This window comes from Macadamia integrifolia, chromosome 6, assembly GCF_013358625.1.
Source record: "Macadamia integrifolia cultivar HAES 741 chromosome 6, SCU_Mint_v3, whole genome shotgun sequence".
In the NCBI taxonomy this organism is placed as follows: Eukaryota; Viridiplantae; Streptophyta; class Magnoliopsida; order Proteales; family Proteaceae; genus Macadamia; species Macadamia integrifolia.
This window is the reverse complement of record NC_056562.1, coordinates 3,219,880-3,239,274: the sequence shown is the minus strand read 5'-3', so window position 1 is coordinate 3,239,274 and position 19,395 is coordinate 3,219,880. Positions and strand designations below refer to the sequence as shown.

Genomic DNA, 19,395 nt, shown 5'->3' with positions numbered 1-19,395 from the left:
GCAATATCATATTGGTGCCTTAAAGTTACGATATGTATTGGTTAGTATAAGATACTTGAAACCTTGCATTCACTCATCATCAAATTCTAGTCTTAGACTCTTAGCTGAACCTTTGACCTACCTACTAGATGTTTCAAAAGATCCAATGGATTTTGATGGAATTAGATGAGTTTGACAAGAGCTGTTCTCTCTGAGACTGTAATGGACTTTTATGTCTTTCAGCAAGAGCTGCTCTCTGACAGTGTAATAGAATTTCTATTTGTCTTCTCTCTGCCTCTCTTCAAATGCTTTGGGCTCTTAAACTTTGAATCAAATAGCCGATTTTGGTTTTGCATCATCAAATGGCCGATTTTTGTTTTGCATCGGAAAGTAATTATACCAAGAGCCTCTCCTGTTGCAGCTCTAATGAGCTTCAGTTGACTACTCATTTGGTCTCTTTAATTGTCATATTATGTTTCTGGAAACCATTTTGTCTCTCTCATTATCTACTGGCTTACTTGTTCAGTGAAACCATTGTAAGCTTTGTCTAGGTCACTAAATATCAGGTGGAGGTTCTTCTTCTTTTCTCTAAGTGTTCACATACACCGGCAGACTCTATAGTTCTTATTGGTTCCTCTATTTCCAGAGTACTTATTTTTGAAGAGTAACAATTGTTTGTTGGCAGATTAATTTTTGTGCCCCTATTCAGTTTTAGAGAGAGTCTGGAGAATTAGTACTTAGATTGATTTTTCATCAATTTTGTGGATTCATAATATGTAAATTAAATCGAAAATAGTGAAATATCTCGTTAAATTCAGAATGAAAGAGAAATTATCTGAATAAAAGCTAGACACGAATGGTATATTAAACAAGAAAAAAAGCTATTAATTGTAAATGCTGCTCAATGGATTTTCAGCTGAAGCAGTTGATTTCTTGATCCTACAAGTGTTGTCTCTGTTACATAATTTTTTTTTTTTTTAGTTGTAATATGCTTTTCTTCCTTTTTCCTCCTGTCTTGATTAATTCTGAAGATGTAGAGCATGAAGTTGATCGAATACTTTATCTAGTGAATCTGGAGACCTGGTTTTTCTCATAGTGTCGTTGAGGAATTGCGGTTTTTGTTTGTTTGTTTGTTGTTGTTGTTGTGCTTAACTGCTGATTTAGATATGTTCTTTGACTATCTTATTTGTTGCTTCTGTTTTTTAATACATTTAATGTTTTGGTGCATCCTGTAGGTAGCAAATTTTGAATATATAGACGAGGCTGAAGCTGCAGTAGAAGAAGAAGCTCAAAGGGCATCCATGGCCAATAAAAATAATGTCAACAATTCAGAAAGAGCTAATTACTGGGAAGAATTGCTTAGGGACAGATATGAAATGCAGAAAATTGAAGAGTTTACTTCTTTGGGCAAGGGAAAGAGAAGCCGAAAACAAGTACTGTCTTCTGCTATTTATATCATTTTGGTGTGGAACTAAATTATTAGTGTCATTTAGTGATTCAATTTTTCTGCCTTGTTCCATGCTTGTGCCCTTTTATTTGTTTTCAAAAAGCTAACCTTTATTTGTGATGGGAGTCAAGGGACTGGTTTCTTTTGGGGTAAATTGCTCTTGGTATGATTTCAGACTAATAGTACTGCAACTTTATTCCAGCTTTTCGCTTCTTTTCTCATCCCAAAATCATTGGCCTTCACTTTACCTTTCTACAGGATTTTCCTGTTGTACTTGGTCGTTCTAGTTTCATGGCATTGATGCACTATCGGATCGGAAACCAGTAAGCTAAGTAGGGAGCAGAGCAATCGATTTCTAGAAGAATGAAAATACTATAGGACTCAAGCGCTGCCTCAAAGTTCCTTGTTCTGATCTTGCCTCAAAGGCTGCTCTATCAGTGCCAGTAGTGACCAAGGATGGTCCTTTTGAATCAAACTTGAGACTATTCGATCTAGGCCCTTCATTCATAAAAGAATAATATACCCTATGAAAACTAACATATCCCTAACAACTGATGCTTCTGCATCAAAAAGTGTGGGCATATGCCCAAAGATGACGTCAGTTTTATAAACATTTTCATGCTAAAGTGGAAAGGAAAAAGGGGAAAACTTTTAAATTGTATTCCAAATCCTCTCATTTAGTTTCTCTGTAATATTCTCTTTTCTTAAGATGCATGATTACCTATGTAACTCTATGTTAAAATTTATCTGTTAAATCCATAGTTGTCAAGGTGTTGCTAGGTGCTGCCCAGGCAACAAGGCGCCCAATCATGTCCAAGTCGACTGGGCATCTTCTGCCTAAGCACCCAGACAAGTTCTAGTCCAGAAGCATGGAAAATAAGGGAGAAAAGGGGGTAAACAAGAAGAAGAAAAGGAGAAAAATGGAGGGGGGAAAGGAAGAGGAAGGAATTAGAATGGAATAACATACTTAGAATTAGAATAACTCCATGAAATGGGGCATATTTTCCTCAAATATCGAGCTTGCCTTGGCCTTGCCTAGGTGTTTCTCCTGGTGACCATGATGGCTTGCTTTTGCGTAATGACTTCCACTTAAGCTTGGGCAATAAATGCATGTATCAAAAACACATGGTGTATCGGTTCTGTATTTGGCATGTGTTTTTCCCTTGGTTCTCATTACTGGTCATTACTGGTGTATCTACCTCTTAGAATTAACAAATGTCAGATAATATGCATGTTTTCCATAGCACACCTTGCTTTTGTGAAAAGAAATTCCATAAGCAACATTGCAGGGTTCTGTAATTCTGTGTTGTGTGCATTAAATATTGGTACTTGCAGAAACAGCCTGACTAGTGTCTCAGCTTCATGTTTATATGGTATGTGCTGTTCTTGCTAGTGGGGCAGTTGGCTTCCAGTTTTATTTATGGGGTTTGGATTTTTTGGCCAAGAATTAATTGAGGTGACCCTTATAAGCTTAGGTTTATTCTAATATGGATCCAAAATTTATTGGAAGAAAAACTGGTGTAGGCTTGCACATTGGGACCTCACTTCTTTGTATGTCACTGTTGTTTTGCCCATATATTTTTGTTTAATTGTGAAGTAAACTGTACTAGAGCTTATGGGGATGAATTAAAAAAAGAGGCAAAAACAATCAAGAGAACAATGGATGGAGTCTGGTCCCGTGCACCCTGTTAATCACTTCCCAAGTAGTTGGATAAGTTTTTTATTAGTGGAGTAATGACCTTGTTTCCACTAAGTCATAAAATTTAACCTTCCACATAAGATAACAGGATATTAATCAATATGACATTGGCACTACGCCAAAATTTCTTTGACCATGGGAAGTAATTTTGTGCAGGGCTTAAGCATTGAACAGGTGGCAGTGGTAGCAGACAGTGAAATAACCAAAAACTAAGAATGAATATATCAGAATTGAACACGGAGTTTTAAACCTGGTTCACCCGCCATGTGCTACAGCCATGATTGGGGACAATCCACCCAAAAGCTTCTCTAATGACCAAGAAGATTTCGAGATAGCAAAGCCACTTATTCCAATAGGAAAAAAAAGAATAGAGGAAAGGATTAGAAGAGAGTAAGACCAGAAAGGGAAAAAGGTGAGAAAATCCCTAAATGAAAAGGGGGATGAGGAGATGAGAAAAGAGGATAGGAAATAAGATGAGAAATGAAAATTGACAAATGAAAGGTGAAGAATGAAAGATGAAAGTAAAAGGAAAGAGGCACAACTCAGCAAGTCGGGATAACCTCAGCTTATTGGGGTTGGCTACATAGATCCTTGCTCTCCAATAGGCTGTATCAGAGGTCATACTTGTTACAACACTGTTGAGAGCAAAATTGGGGAGAATGCATGAGTGATCTAATTGATCACCTAAGCCCTTTATTTATACTAAGCAAAGTAGAGTATTAACAAAAGTACAAGTCCTAACCCAAACAGGAGTCATAAACCAACCAGGAGTACATGTTATAACCCAATTACCAATGTAACCCCCATCCAGCCGTCCCACTCTAAATAGGGTCGGTGGAGGGGGAAACCCCCATTGTGCCCCTGCGGCACACTTTCCTATATTCTAACACTCCCCCTCAAGTTGGTGCATAGATATCACACATGCCTAACTTGACTAAACAAGAATGAAACATATTCCCAGCTAAAACCTTAGTGAATACATCAGCTAATTGATCTTCAGAATTCATAAAGGGAACACAAATCAAGCCAGCATTAAGCTTCTCTTTGATGAAGTGTCTATCAATCTCCACATGTTTGGTATGGTCATGCTGTACTGGATTATGTGCAATACTGATAGCAACCTTGTTATCATAGTAGAGCATTATAAGAAGACAAACATGCATACCAATATCATAGGTACAATAACGTATGATGGATTTTTTGTCAGGAGATCCAGCCCAATCAACATCTGTATAGGCTTAGACTAGGAGATGATTATGAGGGGATAAAAGAACTCCTTTTCCTGGAGCAGATTTCAAGTACATCAGGATATGTAAGCTGCTTCCATATGGGAGTTATTGAGATTATGCATAAACTGATTCACAAAACTGACAACCACAACAATATCAGGCTGAGTATGGGGGAGATAGATCAGTTTGCCTACCAATTGTTAGTAACGCCCTTTGTCAATAGATTCACCCTCATTTTCCTTAATTCATGTACTAGCTTTCGTAGGAGTATCAGAGAGACGACAACCTAATAAACCAGTCTCTGACAATAGATCAAGGATGTACTTCCTCTAGCATAGAACATAGTTGTCACGGTGTCAAATCGATCCAGGGCGGTGGAGGGGTGGCTAATCGATTTGGCGATGAATCGTCCGTTATGGCGTTGCCTTGGCGGTCAAATCGCCCATGTGTTATTTTTTATTTTTTCTATTTTCTAAAATTATTTAGTATGCTATTTTTTTATTTTCCTTATTTTCTAAAGTTATTTAGCATGCTACAAGCCTACAATATATACCCTATAACATATAAAACCAATATTAAGCAACATCAAATCATCAAAAATCAACATAGCCCTATCAAAATCACTCTGCATTTTACAAAAAATCTACCGCCTAGTGAATCAGGAGTGACCTGGCTTCCATGGTGGTGCTATAGTGACGCCTATCAGCCAATGGCTACCTCCATTTGTGAGTCACATAAATCGTAGCACTGCCATGAACTTCTTTTTCCGCTAGGATGCCAAATCGCTGCCTTGGCGACGCTTAAGCGACGCTATGACAACTATGGCATAGAATGATGTCTTTAGAGGATCGAGCAACTTCAATCCCAATAAAGTACCTTAGCTTCCCAAGACCCTTTATTTTAAACTCTCAACCAGGAAAGTCCTTGAGGCGACCAATCTCAACACTGTCATTCCTTGTCAGCACAATATCATCCATTTAGATGATGAGAATAGTAATTTTTATCGGTCCTCTTTATTAACAATGTGTGGTCAGCATTGCTTTGCTTATACCCCACAAATATCATTGCCTTGGGAAATCTCCCAAACCACGCTCTAGGTGATTGCTTCAAACCATAGATTGCACGCCTTAACTCACAGACCTTGCCCTGAGTTCCCTTCTTGGAGAAGTTTGGTGGAATATCCATATATACTTTCTCATCGAGCCTCCCCCTGGAGGAAAGCATTCTTGACATCAAGTTGTCGGAGATCTCATCCTAGGTTCATAGCACATTAGAGCAACACTCACACAGAGGACAATTTGGCAACTGGTGCAAACGTATATTGGTAGTCAAAGCGATATGTTTGAGTGAATCCTTTAGCCACAAGTCTCGCATTGTACCTATCTATAGAGCCATCATTCTTCTGCTTTACCACAAACACCCACTTACAATTGACTTATTTTTTTCCAGGAGGAAGAGTCAAGTTCCCATGTATAATTCTTTTTTAGGGCATCCATTTCTTCCACCATTGCGGCCTTCCATTTTCCATGTGCACAAGCTTCCTTCCAATTCTAGGGAACATGATAAGAAGAAATAGAAGACAAAAAAGCACGATAGGAGGGAGAAAGAGAATCATATGAAACAACATGGGATATAGGGTGTTGAGTGAAGTCCTAGTGCCTTTTCTAAGAACAATAGGTTGGCCAGAAGAAGAAAGTATACCTGCCACAATAGGCTTAGTTGGCTCTAGATCCAGGGCTGGCGAGGGATGTGTAAAGGTACTTTTGTGGTGGTAGTGATCTCAAGTTGTTTATTTCCGGTGTGACCCTACGATAGACTTCAAGAGTTGAATTATCAATCTGTTTTTGAAACTCCCCAATAGTATGCTGCACGAGAGTCAACTCCTACTGGGTAGGAACAATGGTCTCAATCTCCCCATGAGCTGGAACAGTGGTTTCATTGGTAGTATTTGTCTTCTTACTCTCTGTCGAAGATGGTAGATACACTGGAGGTGGAATAAGCAAATTCAGAGCGTCTCTTCCCTGTTAATACCGGCCTTCCCCTAAAGAGATGGTGAGGAATAATTGCCAAAGGATTCGTGGAACACGTCTATGGGGACTATGGTACAACTAGTAGGAGGATGGTAACACTTGTATCCTTTCTGAGTAGGTGAATAACCTAAAAAGATACCATTAATGCTACGAGGTTCCAATTTGGTGAGTGGTGATCCCTAGCATAGTAAGCACACCCAAAAGTATTTGGAGGAACTTGAAAGGAGTTATTCTTATGAAGATTGACAACATGAGTACGAGAATCAAAAACCCTAGTAGGCATGTGGTTGATCAAATAGGTAGCAGTCAGAACAACATCACTCCAATATTGAGATGTAATCTATCTTGCAAACATCATTGCATGGACAATGTCTAGTAAGTGTCTATACTTGTGGTCGACAAATCCATTCTGAGCTGGAATGCCAACGCAACTAGTTGGATGAAGGATCCCATGTTCAGCAAGGTACCTCTGAAACTGACCTTTCATATATTCAGCATCATTATTAGTACGAAGAATTTTTAGAGTAGCATTGAATTGAGTATGAATTATCTTGGCCTTGAAAGCAATTGAACACTCCATTTTTAGGTTGCATCATATACACACATGTTGTGCGAAAGTGCCATTCAATAAAGGACACAAACCAACGTTTACCTGAGATACACATCCGACGAGATGGTCCCACACATCGGAGTGAACCGAATGGAAAAGTTAGGAGCTTTTATTTAACGGAAAATAACTAGAACGACTTTGTTTATCCAGAATATAGGCTTCACAAAAAAAGTCTTGCCTGTTACAATTTTTAACTAATTGCGGAAATAAAAGAGATAATGCTCCAAGAGGAGGACGTCCAAACCGACAATGCCACTGTTGCAGTTCAAAATGTTGCTGGCGAGGAATAGTAGAGACCTCAGCTGTGGGAAGACAACCATCAACAAGCAAATAGAGACCATGCTGCACCTTACCACATCTAATCGTATTCCTTGTTACCCGATCCTAGAAAATGTAGTGGAAGGAAAAAATGTTACTTTACAATTCAAATCCCCAGTAAGACTACTAATAGATAGCAGATTAGTAGGAAGCTAGGGATATGAAAAATTGAATTTAAAGTGAGAATTAGAACACTGAATAAAACCCTTTCCATGTACAAAAGAGAGGGTGCCATTTGCAACCCTCACTTTTTCTTTGCCTGAGGTGGGTGAATACTAGTGGAAAAGGTTGGAAGAACCAGTCATATGATCAGTGGCACCGTCATAGTTGTCAAGGCGTCGCCTAGGCGTCCAGGCGGTTTGCCTGGGGCCTAGGTGACAGCCGCCTTGTTGCACTGCATGTTGCCTTCTATTTCGGCACTTATTTATGCCAAATATCATTCAAGTAAATGAAATAATATTTGTTATTTCATTTACTTAAGATATTATTCATAAATAAGCAAATACCCCCTATTTGAATCCAATAAAAATAGTTTAAAAATCGAATTCCAAAAGGAAAAAAAGTCAACCCCCCAGTCCAAGAACAAAAACTGGATTTTGGTTATAGGGACGATTTTCAACTTTTAAATGCTAGGGTTTTTCTCAATTATGAAAATTTTATAAATTCTATCATGTTAAAACATTGCTAAAAACCAAAAGTCCGATAAAAAAATATTTTGTTTTGATATTCATAAAATTATTTTCATTCAGGCGATTTTAACAGTATTCGCGCACTTAAAAATAAGTTTGACTAAAGCATTACTTTGTCATTGCAACTCAGATTTAAGTAATCTTAGACTTGTTAGAAAGTTGGTTTTATATTATAACTAATACAAAAAGTCTCATGTAAAAATAAAATCATTTGACCAGTCAAACTTATTATAGAATTAAAGTATTTTCTAAATGTTGATTTTTTATAACTTAATATGACTTAATGTTAATTTTTTATGATTTGATGTGGCTAAATGTTGATTTTTAATGACTTAATGTGGCTTAATCTTATTTTTTATGATACAAGGTATATATAACTTACTAAATAATGTTAGAAAATTGAAAAAATAAAAAATAACACTTGTTCGCCTAGTTCGCCTTAAGGCGGGCGCCTTCTCGCCTAAGCGCTTAGACAACCCTCCACCGCCTTGGTTCGCCTTGGCGCCGTGACAACTATGGGTACCGTAGTCAATGACCCAAGGACTAGAAACTACCGGTGCACAATGATCGCCAAACAAAATACCTGAATGAGCAAAGTTGGAAGCTGAAGGAGCTGGAGAATAGGCTGGTGTTGATGAATCGGAAGCTTGGGGCATACGTCTGAAAGCTTGGAGTTCTTCTTGGAATAGACCAATAGTAGTTGCAGAAGGTATGTCAATAGTTTTAGCTTGATGAGCCTTGTTCTTGGATTTACCATGGGCATGTTTAGCTTGAAAATCAGCTGGTTTCCATTGAAATTTCCAACATGTGGCTTTGGTATGGTATAGTTTGTTGCAACGTTCGCATTTCACTTTCTTCTTGGTAGTGTCATTGGTACAGACATCAGCTCCCTCAGAAGTAGTAGAACCAGCTTGTAGGGCTGATTTCTCAGTAGAGGGAGTATGAAGCATAGAGTTTCGACGACATTTCTCTGTATGAACCAGGGTTAAGGACTGTTCCAAAGTAGTGAAGGGAGATCTGCTAAGTACGTGGACACGAATTTGATCATACTCAACATTCAAACTAGCCAAGAAATCATACACCTTAATTTTGTCAACATGTTTTGCATAGGGAGCAATATCTTCAGCACTGGATGGATGATAGTCTGCAAAGTGATCAAGCTCATACCACAGGGTTCGAAGTTCAGTATAATACTTGGAGACAGAGAGGTCTTGTTGAGTAGTAGTACGCACTTTCTTGCGAAGATCAAAGACCTGGGCGTCATTCCCTATTTGTCTATAGGTTTCTTTGGCAGCAGACCAGATTTGAGAAGCGGTTTCTAACAACAAGAATCCTCTAGAGATAGATTGATGTATAGAGTTGATTAGAAAAGCCATTACGAGAGAGACAATGGTGATCATTTGTTCTGAGGAGTATCCTCTTTGTTGGTGCCCATATCGACTGTATGGAGAAGGCCCAAAGTCTCTGCGTAGATCCCGACTCGACTTGTGAGTGTGACTGCTGCGGAGGGGGATGTTATAAGTAATAAAGTGCGCATATTCCCTCACAAGGCGTCTTTTGGGGGATTGACAACAACGTGCACTTAAGGTCCAACAAGTGATATCAGAGCAGCTCACGGGTTCGAGCCTCCCCAGGTGCAGGTTCGCAACTTTGGGGGAGATTGTTGGTGCCTATGTCGACTGCATGGAGAAGGCCCAAAGTCTCTGACTAGATCCTGGCTCGACTCATGAGTGTGACTGCTGCGGAGGGGGATGCTTTAAATAATAAAGCACGTACCTTCACTCACAAGGCGTCTTTTGGGGGATTGGCAGCGGCCGTACACTTAAGGTCCAACACTCTTCAGAGTGCTTCTTTGATTTTCCTGTGATATGTCCAGTGAGACCTTTGCCAGCAATCGTAAGATAAGTGGTTCTGGACCAGATTAGATGCTTAATTCCATCCAATTTTACAGAGCAAGCACAAAAGGAATATATTCATTGCGACCTTGCCCATCAGAATCTAAGTTTGTAGTAGATACAATAGTTACTTTAGACATGATGATGAAAAGAGGGAAAAGTCAACAAAAATATGGGAGAAATACCAGATTTTCAAAAACAGCTGTCAGAAAGGGCCAATACTTGGGTCGAATTGCCCAATAAGGGTGGCGAAGAAGTCTTCCAAATTATATCTGATTCTGATAAGGAATTGGAGAGATAGTTCAATAAGGGTTTTAGGAGAAAACCCTAAAAATCTTCGAGGAAGAGGATCACACACACACAACCTTGGCGGACTGGGCCATAGGGCTGGTCGAACTCCTGTTTAGGGGTGAGGAAGATATCCTGCAAATCTCAGTTGATTTTGAGGTGTAAAACCCTAAAATTGATGGAGAGGGTTTTGGAAAGTGAAAAACTCTGGTTTCTTGAAATCACAGATGAAGGTGCTTCAATCTTGCAGGTTGATTTTGTAGGTGATGGTAGATCCTTTCCAGGTTGCTATACTTGATCTTCAATGGGGGGAAATTTGTTCTTAAAAGTAGGAAAAACCAAATTCCAAAGGAGAAGAAGAATAAAAAGTCGTAGACAGGTAAGAACCCTAATTTTTCAAAGTTCTTTCTTTTTTAGTTTAAAACATTGAGATCATGGATATAACAGCAACTAGATTCATATAAGTCACCTAATTAGTGCTGTCCTATAGGTAGTTAGGAAGGCAAAGTGGGAGAAGATGGAGGCTTGTGAAGATGATGGAAGATGTGAGAGAGAGAGGGCCTGTGATTTTGGAAGGAGAGAAGAAAAGTGGCTGAAAAAAGTAGATCAGAAATTTAGTTTTGATATCATGTTGAGAGAAAAATTGGGGAGAATGCATGATCACCCAATCCCTTTAATTATAAGCGAAGTAGAGTCATAACAAGAGTACGAGTCCTAACCCAACTTGGAGTATAAGTCATATCCGTGGTTCAAAATCTCATCGAGATCTTGAAAATTTCGTGATTTTGTTTTATCGAGTCGAGATAACCTACAAGATACAAAAAGGGAAATATCTCAGTCAAAATTTCGGTACCATTTTGGCAAGGTACCGAAATGTACCACCCATGGCTTATAAATACCCAATTTCGTGCGGGGGAGTCAAAATTTTGACTCCAACTCGACTGTCTCGGCGAAATTTTGGCTTCTTGCTTTAACTTAAAAAATTACTTCATTGTTAACTAATTTGCCACATCATCACATCTATTGCCTTGAAGATCACTCCAAGTTGAAGATCTACACATTTCATGCTTTGGAAAGGTAAACCACTTTCCCCAGAACCTTTTTTTTTTTTAAATAGTAACATAGATACATGTTGGTTAGGGCTAGTTTTTTAATTGTTAGACACTAGAGGTCGATCTATGACCTCACAGAAGCGAAATTATTTGTTTATAATTTTTTTTTTTTGAAAAATACATTTGCCATGATATTTTTTTATGGTTAATAGCTCACACCTTCGGCCTTCCTCATAGTGACAGTAGAGGTAGTGGGCATTGGCGTGTCCCATCATTTACAAGAGAGAGCATCTGGTCGGAGTATTATGGACCTTATGTTCAATTCACTGGGATAGAGCATACATCTTGTTCATCGATTCCTGGTATTGACTATGGCTCCCAAATCTAGTCACATGGTGGTAGCTTTGTGGACTGCTTATTCTCCTACCTAGCCCAGCTGTACATGATGGCGGAAGCATTATTTGATAGTAGCTTATTGGCAGGTTCTTCTTTTTCATACTATGGTGGTGACACATACCCTCGGATAGGTTATATTCAGTATGTAGAGTCAGTTTTTTTGGAAGTTGTGGAGGACTATGTTCGAATTTTCTCTTAGAATGTGACGTGGCATGCATTTGTGGTGCAGTCAGAGGAAAATGCACGTCCACTCCATCGTCTTGAGCGTGGAACCCAGCCAGACCGTCATAGTTATTTCCAGTAGGCAGTCATTATAATTAGTGTTGTATAAGTAGCATGTTAGGTACTTGGGATATTGGCATTTGGGACTTTGAGATTTAAGAGTAAGACGCTCAGTGGATGACTTTAGTTGGGACTTGGGAGTTAGGGAGTTGCATAGTATATTACTCTAGTACACTAAATATTAGTTAATTAATGTTGAGGTTTGCTTTGATCATTTTGCTTAGATGCATTATTTACTTGTCTTACTATCAGATTATATCTTGTTCTAGCAATATTTCATAAAATCTCCAAAACAGTTCGATGGTTGCTGCCAAACAATGGTGCAACTCTAAAACACTGTCATGTTCTAATATTTTTGTAAATTTAAGTTCTAAGCATATTTATTAACCTTAAAACAAGCTCCCCACCAAGTTTCAGGTCATAATATGGCCGTTTGACCACCAAAACAGGCAACCGAGTGAAAAAAAAAAAAATACACACACATGCAACTCATCGAGATCTCGCCGAAATTTCGGTATTTTGGTGGTTTTGAAACCACTGAAATGAAACGAGATTTCGAACCTTGGGAATAACCTAATTACAAATGTACCCCCCATCCTGCCGCCCTTCTAAATAGGGTTGGTGGAGGGGGTAAATCCCCATTGTGCCCTTGCTGCACACTTATCCTATATACTAACAAAGACCTAAATTATGCATGTAATTCCTCACAACTTCTCCTATGGTCATTTTAGGCCTGCCCCTAGCTCTTTTAGCTCATTCGATCGGAATCATATCACTCCTCTTTACTGGGGCATCCCTAGGCCTCCATTGAACATGACCATACCACCTCAAACGACTTTCTAGGAGCTTGTCCGCGACTAGATAATAAAAATTGGATATCTTGCCTTGCTTTGAAAAATGAATCATATCTAAATCCGATGGTGGTACTGCTGGAATAAAAGAAGCCCTAGTGCTTAAATGGGATATATTGCAGCTGAGCTTTTGTGGTTATAGCCTTTTCTTCAGCAGCTTGATTTCCCTACCAATAAACCTATTGACATGTATTGTGATAATCAGGCTGCCTATCTGTCATCTAGCCAATAATCTTGTTTTTCATGAAAGAACGAAGCATATTGAAGTTGATTGTCATTTTGTGTGAGATGCTGTGAAAAAGAAGGTGATCTCCATTTCGTTTGTTAGCTCTGCCCAACAAATTAGTGATTTTTTACCAAAGCCTTGTTTAAAAGTGTTTCTTCAGGGGTGTACCAAGCTGGGCATAAGTGACATTTATGCTTCAGCTTGAGGAGAATTGTTAGGAGTTAGTATTATAAGGGTTGTTCTGGAATTCTCTTAGTAGCTTGTGTGTATATTCACATAAGTAATGGTATATTTGTAATTGCTTATGTTTACTGTCATTATAAATATAACATTGCCGTTACTGATTGGGCTAATCTATTCTCTACAATGGATAGCTGTATTTTCTCTCTATTCCCTCTTCTCTTCTTTCTTGTTTCCTCATTTCCTTCTTCTAGTTGATATCTCTGGTTATTCTAGGTCTGAAGCTGTCACCTACTCCATTCTCTTTATTTTTAATAAAACTTTTCATAAGAAATGAACTTCCATGCAGGTCTAATGAACATTAGATTCTTGAACTGATAATGGGATGTATAATAGGTAGCAACCAAATACATATTTTGTAGTGGGTCATATTTAATGTAAACATATCTTAAACATTAATGACATTATTCTAATTAAAATAATATGTATACTATATTTTGAAATTCATAGGTGATGTGTGCTGTTTACTTTCTTATGTTCTGTTATGGGTTCGTCTCTTCTCCTAGCATCTATGGTTCAGTTCCTTGAGGATTATATTGTTTTGGACAAGTCAGGCTTGTTTGGTCTAAGGAACCGACCATGATGTTTTACTAATATATCATGTACATGTTTCTTGGGTTTTTTTTTTTTTTTTGAAGATGGTATCTGTTGAAGAAGATGATCTTGCTGGTTTGGAAGACGTGAGTTCTGATGGTGAGGAGGATAGCAATGAAGCTGAATGGACTGACGCTGAAATGATTGCATCTGGAACGGCATCTGGGAGAAAGCCTCACAAGAAGAAAGCCCGTGGTATAATTTCTGTCTCCTAGACCTATAATTGAATAATGCTGACAAGGATTTTATGCACACATATTCTGATCTCAGCTTAGTTTTGAATGGAAAATCTTTTCAGTGGATAGCATGGAACCACTTCCTTTGATGGAAGGTGAAGGAAAATCATTTAGGGTTCTTGGATTCAATCAAAACCAAAGGGCTGCATTTGTGCAGATATTAATGAGGTATATATGTTACTCTTTCAGTTCAAATATTGTTTTGATCTGCATTTGAGTGCTGTGCTGAGAGCTCTGATTGTTCCCATGTGAGTATCTGCTCTTGGATGCTGTGTTGGCCCAATGTTGTCTATGCCAACACTTAATAACAATCATATTGTCAGATCTTTTTATTTCTTTTCCTGGATCAGGACAATCATTGTCTCTAACTGTATCAGACTTGCCTTTATGATAAAAGAAGGTAATGGTGGTATGGTCATTTGTTTTGGTTGCATTCACTATGGCTTTCCTAGAGTTGGCATGGCAGCCTTTGGTTCCCAAATTTTACTGATTGTGGGAAGTCTGAATGGCACTACTTGTTCTTGAAAAACATGAAAGGTTAACATTGAAGAGTTGCAAATTGTTGAGCTTTGTTTGATTTTATACTTTGATTATTTTTATCCTTTGCAATTTCTGCAGTTTGTGAATATTCTTCTGTTTTTTTTGGCAGGTTTGGAGTGGGGGAATATGATTGGCATGAATTTACTCCTCGGTTAAAGCAGAAGAGCTTTGAGGAAATAAAGGAGTATGCAATTTTCACTTTGCTTCCATAATAAAAATTGTCTTTGATTCATATTGTTCTGGATATGCAGTATCTAAAAAGATATGATGGTCACTATAAGATTTACATCCTTTAAACTGGTTGGGAAGTAGCTAAGTTTAAATGTGTTTGGTAATTGAACTGTACTAGAACAAATCCTATGAAGAGAAATTTTATTGGTGCTATTGTGTTGGGTATAGATTGTAGGTCTTAACTGACTAATTGAGAGAGAAAGGAGAAATCATTTTTGTATGCGGGTTTCTGTTGGCTATGATATGTTTCCTGGACTATATTCATTTTATTTTTTCCTATAGAAGTCTATAAGAAAATCAATGCAACAACAACTCATCCTTATCTGTTATCACAACTAAATGGGGTCAGCCACGTGGATCCTTACCCTCAATCAGCTCTATTCGAGGTTATACTTGATACAAGGCCTAAGCTATGCCTTTCTTTTGTCAATTTTACGCCTATAGTCTTTTGGTCTGTCCCTAGATCTTTTAGCTTCTTCAATCTGAATTAAATCACCCCTCTGTACTGGAGCATTTATAGGTTTTTGTTGAACATGGCCATGCCACCTCAAATGACTTTCTCGTAGCTTATCATGTATCTGAGCTACTCCCGAATTCGTTCGAATTTTATCATTCCTTGATTTATCATTTTTTGTTCTGCCACAGTCCATATCATCATTTTCATCTCAGCAAAACTGAATTTATCTATATGATGCTTCTTCACAGCCCAACATTTTGCATCATATACATCATAGTCAGTCATATGGCAATTCTATAAAATTTTCCTTTTAACTTAGAAAAAAATACGTCGATTACACAATTCACTGGACGTACCTCTTTACTTCATCCATCCTACTTTTATTCTTTGTGAAACATCATCCTTTATGTCACCTTCTTTATTTTCCGTCCTAGTTTAACTCCTACTATATGCTTTCTTTTTTTCAGCTTTCCTTTATCTAGACCCATCTTCTGGAAGGCTTTAAGGAATAGGATATTAGCTGAGCTGCCGTTATCCATCAAGATCCTTTTTACTCTGTAATCGGCTACGATCATAGTGATTACCAGGGCATCGTCATGTGGCATCTGCACCCCTTCCAGGTCGTCATCTGAGAAGGAGATAACCATCCCCGTCCTTGCCCTCTTGTTTGACCATTCGGCCACATGCACGCTTCTCGCAAAGGCTTTTGCTTTCCTGACCGAGATGGAACTATCTCCAGCAGTTAGGCCTCTACTGATAGTTGCTATAATCCTAGTTGGGCTTTTATGATCGTCACAGGAGCGATGGTTAGCTTCCTCGGTTGTCCGGTCCCTTTGCCGTTCCTAATTGCCCCTGCGGGCTGACCTCCTTCTTTCACGGTGGCCTCTACCGTCTCTTTAGCGGTTGTCCTTGCAGTCATTGCCGTCTTGGGCGTCCTCTTTTTTACGGTCTACGAACCGACCTAGGTATCTTCTTCGAATCATTCCTTTGATCTCTCCTTTCAGGTGCCAACAATCTACGGTGTCATGGCCGTGGTCTCTGTGGAAGTGGTATTCTATACATCTTAAAACCTTTTGATTCCAAGGTTGATCTCCATAGCTCGAACTTGGCATTAATCCTTGTGTCTAAATCATCCACCAAAACAAGATCATCGGCAAAAAGCATGCGTCAATGAACCTGATGAAATAAATAGAAGCTGATGGATAATGCAGCCTTCCATAATAGCTCTTCCATACTTCTATTGGGGCCCCATTTGAACCAGGTGCCTTGCCTACTTTTATCCTCCTTAAAGCTTCTTTTACTTCAGGAATCCTGATTTTTCATATATATCTGCGACATGTGGTGTCATGATGATAATGCAGCCTTTCGGGACACTATCACTCGAAATGTCTTCATTTAATAGGCTGTAGAAACAACCTTCGACTTCTCCTTAATGTCCTGATCCCTCATTAGTACATTACCATCTTCACTTTTAATACGTTTGGCATGGTCAAAATCAGTTCTGTTCATATTTGGCGGCATGTTGAACTAATCTATTTACGTACAAACTGGATATTCTTCAGGTTTTAGTATTCATCCATTGTACCTAACTTTGTGCTTCATTTCACAACTGATATTTTAGCTGTTAAATTGTTAGTAGGACCTGTGTCATCTAGACTGTAGTTAAGTTGGTCTTGGTCTACTGATTTTTGTCCATCCTTATTCAGATACGGAACTCTTTTCTTGTCTCACATTGCCGAAGATATAACTGATGCTCCAACCTTTTCGGGTAATTGTTCCTTGATCTTTTCTATTGTTGTTTCTTGATATGCATGATCTAGTAATCCCACTAATTTGATGATTTTTTGCTGTAGATGGTGTTCCGAAAGAGGGACTAAGGATACAAGATGTACTTGTTAGGATTGCAGTACTGACCTTAGTAAGGGACAAGGTATGTTGAGTATGCTGTTCTTGAGATACTCATTAGTCATTGGGATTATTCATTTCTATATCAAAGTTCTGTACCAATCATTCTCAAGCTCGTCTTTTGCATCTCACTAATTGGAATATCATGCGATTCTGAGCATTTAGCATAATTCTGTTGGCAAATTGCTAGTTGTAATTTCCTAATTGGAAACAATCAGAAAGTTATGCAATGAGAAATGAACATTGTTGTTGATATAGAGTTCTCATAATCTATTGATATGATTAGCTCTCTCTCTTTATAACATGTTAGCTGTCATAAGTGGTTGAGGAGATATCGTTGGACTAGAAATAGGTGAATTTGGTTTCCACAAACTCACTCTCTCTGTGTTTGTTGTTTGTCTATCCATCTGTATTGTACTTTTAACACGTATCTTGGGATTCTAAATATTTTTCTTCGAGGAGGGTGAATAGAATCCAAGGTGGTATTCTGAATGATGAGTGGTTTGGGGGGCTTGCATTCTCAAGAGTGAAGCCAAGGGTGTTTGCTATTAGACTTACCATCATATTGATTAGAAGGGTGATAGCTTCAGTGTTGAACTTTCAATCTAGAATAATCATGGTGAGGAATAGCCTTATCTCAATGTAATACTTCGGTCAGAGTCTTTGAGCTTCTTAAAGTAAGCTGGAGTACCATTTCTTGGTTGGTAAATGGTTCAAGTAAACATGGAAAAGCGGTGGGGAGATGATGGTCTAAATCTCAAATTTTGAATCTAGTAGACTGCATTGCCACGGTTGTGGCATTGAAGGAGGCACGTGTGTGCGTACTCCGTGGCTCGATTGTGAGTGCAGCACGAGGTAGGGCATGTGAGTGCATAGAGGAGATATCATTGCCTAGTGAAGTTCTGAAATACGGCAACATAAAAATTTGAAGGGGTCCATGTCTACTTCTGGGTAAGTGCTATAATCACAGGGGCTACCTTAAGGGTGGTGTTCCTCACCGTCGGTGCCATTGCATCGAGCTAGCCATCAAGGCTTAGTGGGCATAGTGGTTGTCATAAACAAGGCATTGCGTGCAGGTTGGCCTGATTGCCCATGCATCAGAGCACAATTATTCCATGGGTCGATCCCTTGGGCGGGCACTCGGAGTTGAAGTGAGTGAGTGATGAGTTCAAGTGGTTTGGTTCTTGACGGGGACCATGTTTAGCGGAAGGCACTAGCATGGCGTGCTAACAGGGGGGGCAGAGGCTTGGGATTGTGGATGCTACTAGCATCAACTATGCATCAATGGCACACAAGTTTGAGTGAGTGATGCAGGACATGCCAATTGTTGAGGATTCAAAAGGGGTTCAAATTTGGCCCATAATTTGTGGATCCAATTGGTTTCAACCCAATGCCAGAATGAACCTAGGCCTAAATTGGGGCCATATTAATTCCCAGGTCATGTTCCAGCTTGTTGGAGCTGGACTTAGTAGTTAATTATTTGTTTTAATTGGATGTTAGTGAGTTGGGATTAGGTGGTTAGTTGTTTATTTGCCTTTTGACTTAATTCCTAATTCAGTTAGGACTAAGTTAGTTGGTTATTTGTTTTATTTCGGTTATTTGCTAAAGCTTGGTGTGCGATCTAAGTTATTTATAGAATCAGTTGATTCCTGTCTTAAGTATGCTTTGTAACAGTTTGTTTTGGGTGAATAAATAATTTAATACCATGAAGAGAGAAGTATATGCAAGGAGCCCCAAAAGAGGGAGGGGGGGAGGAAGGGGGGAACAGACACAAAGCACAAAAGGCTACACAGCCGTCGCAATTGGAGGGGGGGCAATAGGGTGGTGGGCAAACTTCAGGAGACAACAATAAACCTGTTACTTGGGGACTCCCTTGTAGGGTGAAGGGGGGGGGGTAGTAGCATAGCAAGCTTGGAACTAACCATAGTTGTCACGGCGCCAAGGCGAACCAAGGCGGTGGAGGGTTGTCTAAGCGCTTAGGCGAGAAGGCGTCCGCCTTAAGGCGAACTAGGCGAACAAGTGTTATTTTTTATTTTTCTTATTTTCTAACATTATTTAGTAAGTTATATATACCTTGTATCATAAAAAATCAAGATTAAGCCACATCAAATCATAAAAAATTAACATTAAGTCATATTAAGTTATAAAAAATCAACATTTAGAGAAATGCTCTTATTCTATAATAAGTTTGACTGGTCAAA

At 38.8% G+C, this 19,395-nt stretch overlaps 1 protein-coding gene across 4 annotated transcripts in view; it reads left to right on the top strand.

The window, feature by feature from the left end:
• The window catches only part of LOC122080916 (CHD3-type chromatin-remodeling factor PICKLE), a 119,670-nt gene that overhangs the window by 74,411 nt on the left and 25,864 nt on the right, over window positions 1-19,395 (top strand). For all 4 annotated transcript variants that reach the window (XM_042647798.1, XM_042647801.1, XM_042647800.1 and 1 more), the window contains 6 exons: window positions 1,215-1,412; window positions 13,870-14,020; window positions 14,124-14,229; window positions 14,711-14,785; window positions 16,996-17,057; window positions 17,143-17,219. In XM_042647798.1, coding sequence (XP_042503732.1) covers window positions 1,215-1,412; window positions 13,870-14,020; window positions 14,124-14,229; window positions 14,711-14,785; window positions 16,996-17,057; window positions 17,143-17,219 — 669 coding nt within the window. The remainder of the gene's footprint in view (window positions 1-1,214; window positions 1,413-13,869; window positions 14,021-14,123; window positions 14,230-14,710; window positions 14,786-16,995; window positions 17,058-17,142; window positions 17,220-19,395) is intronic.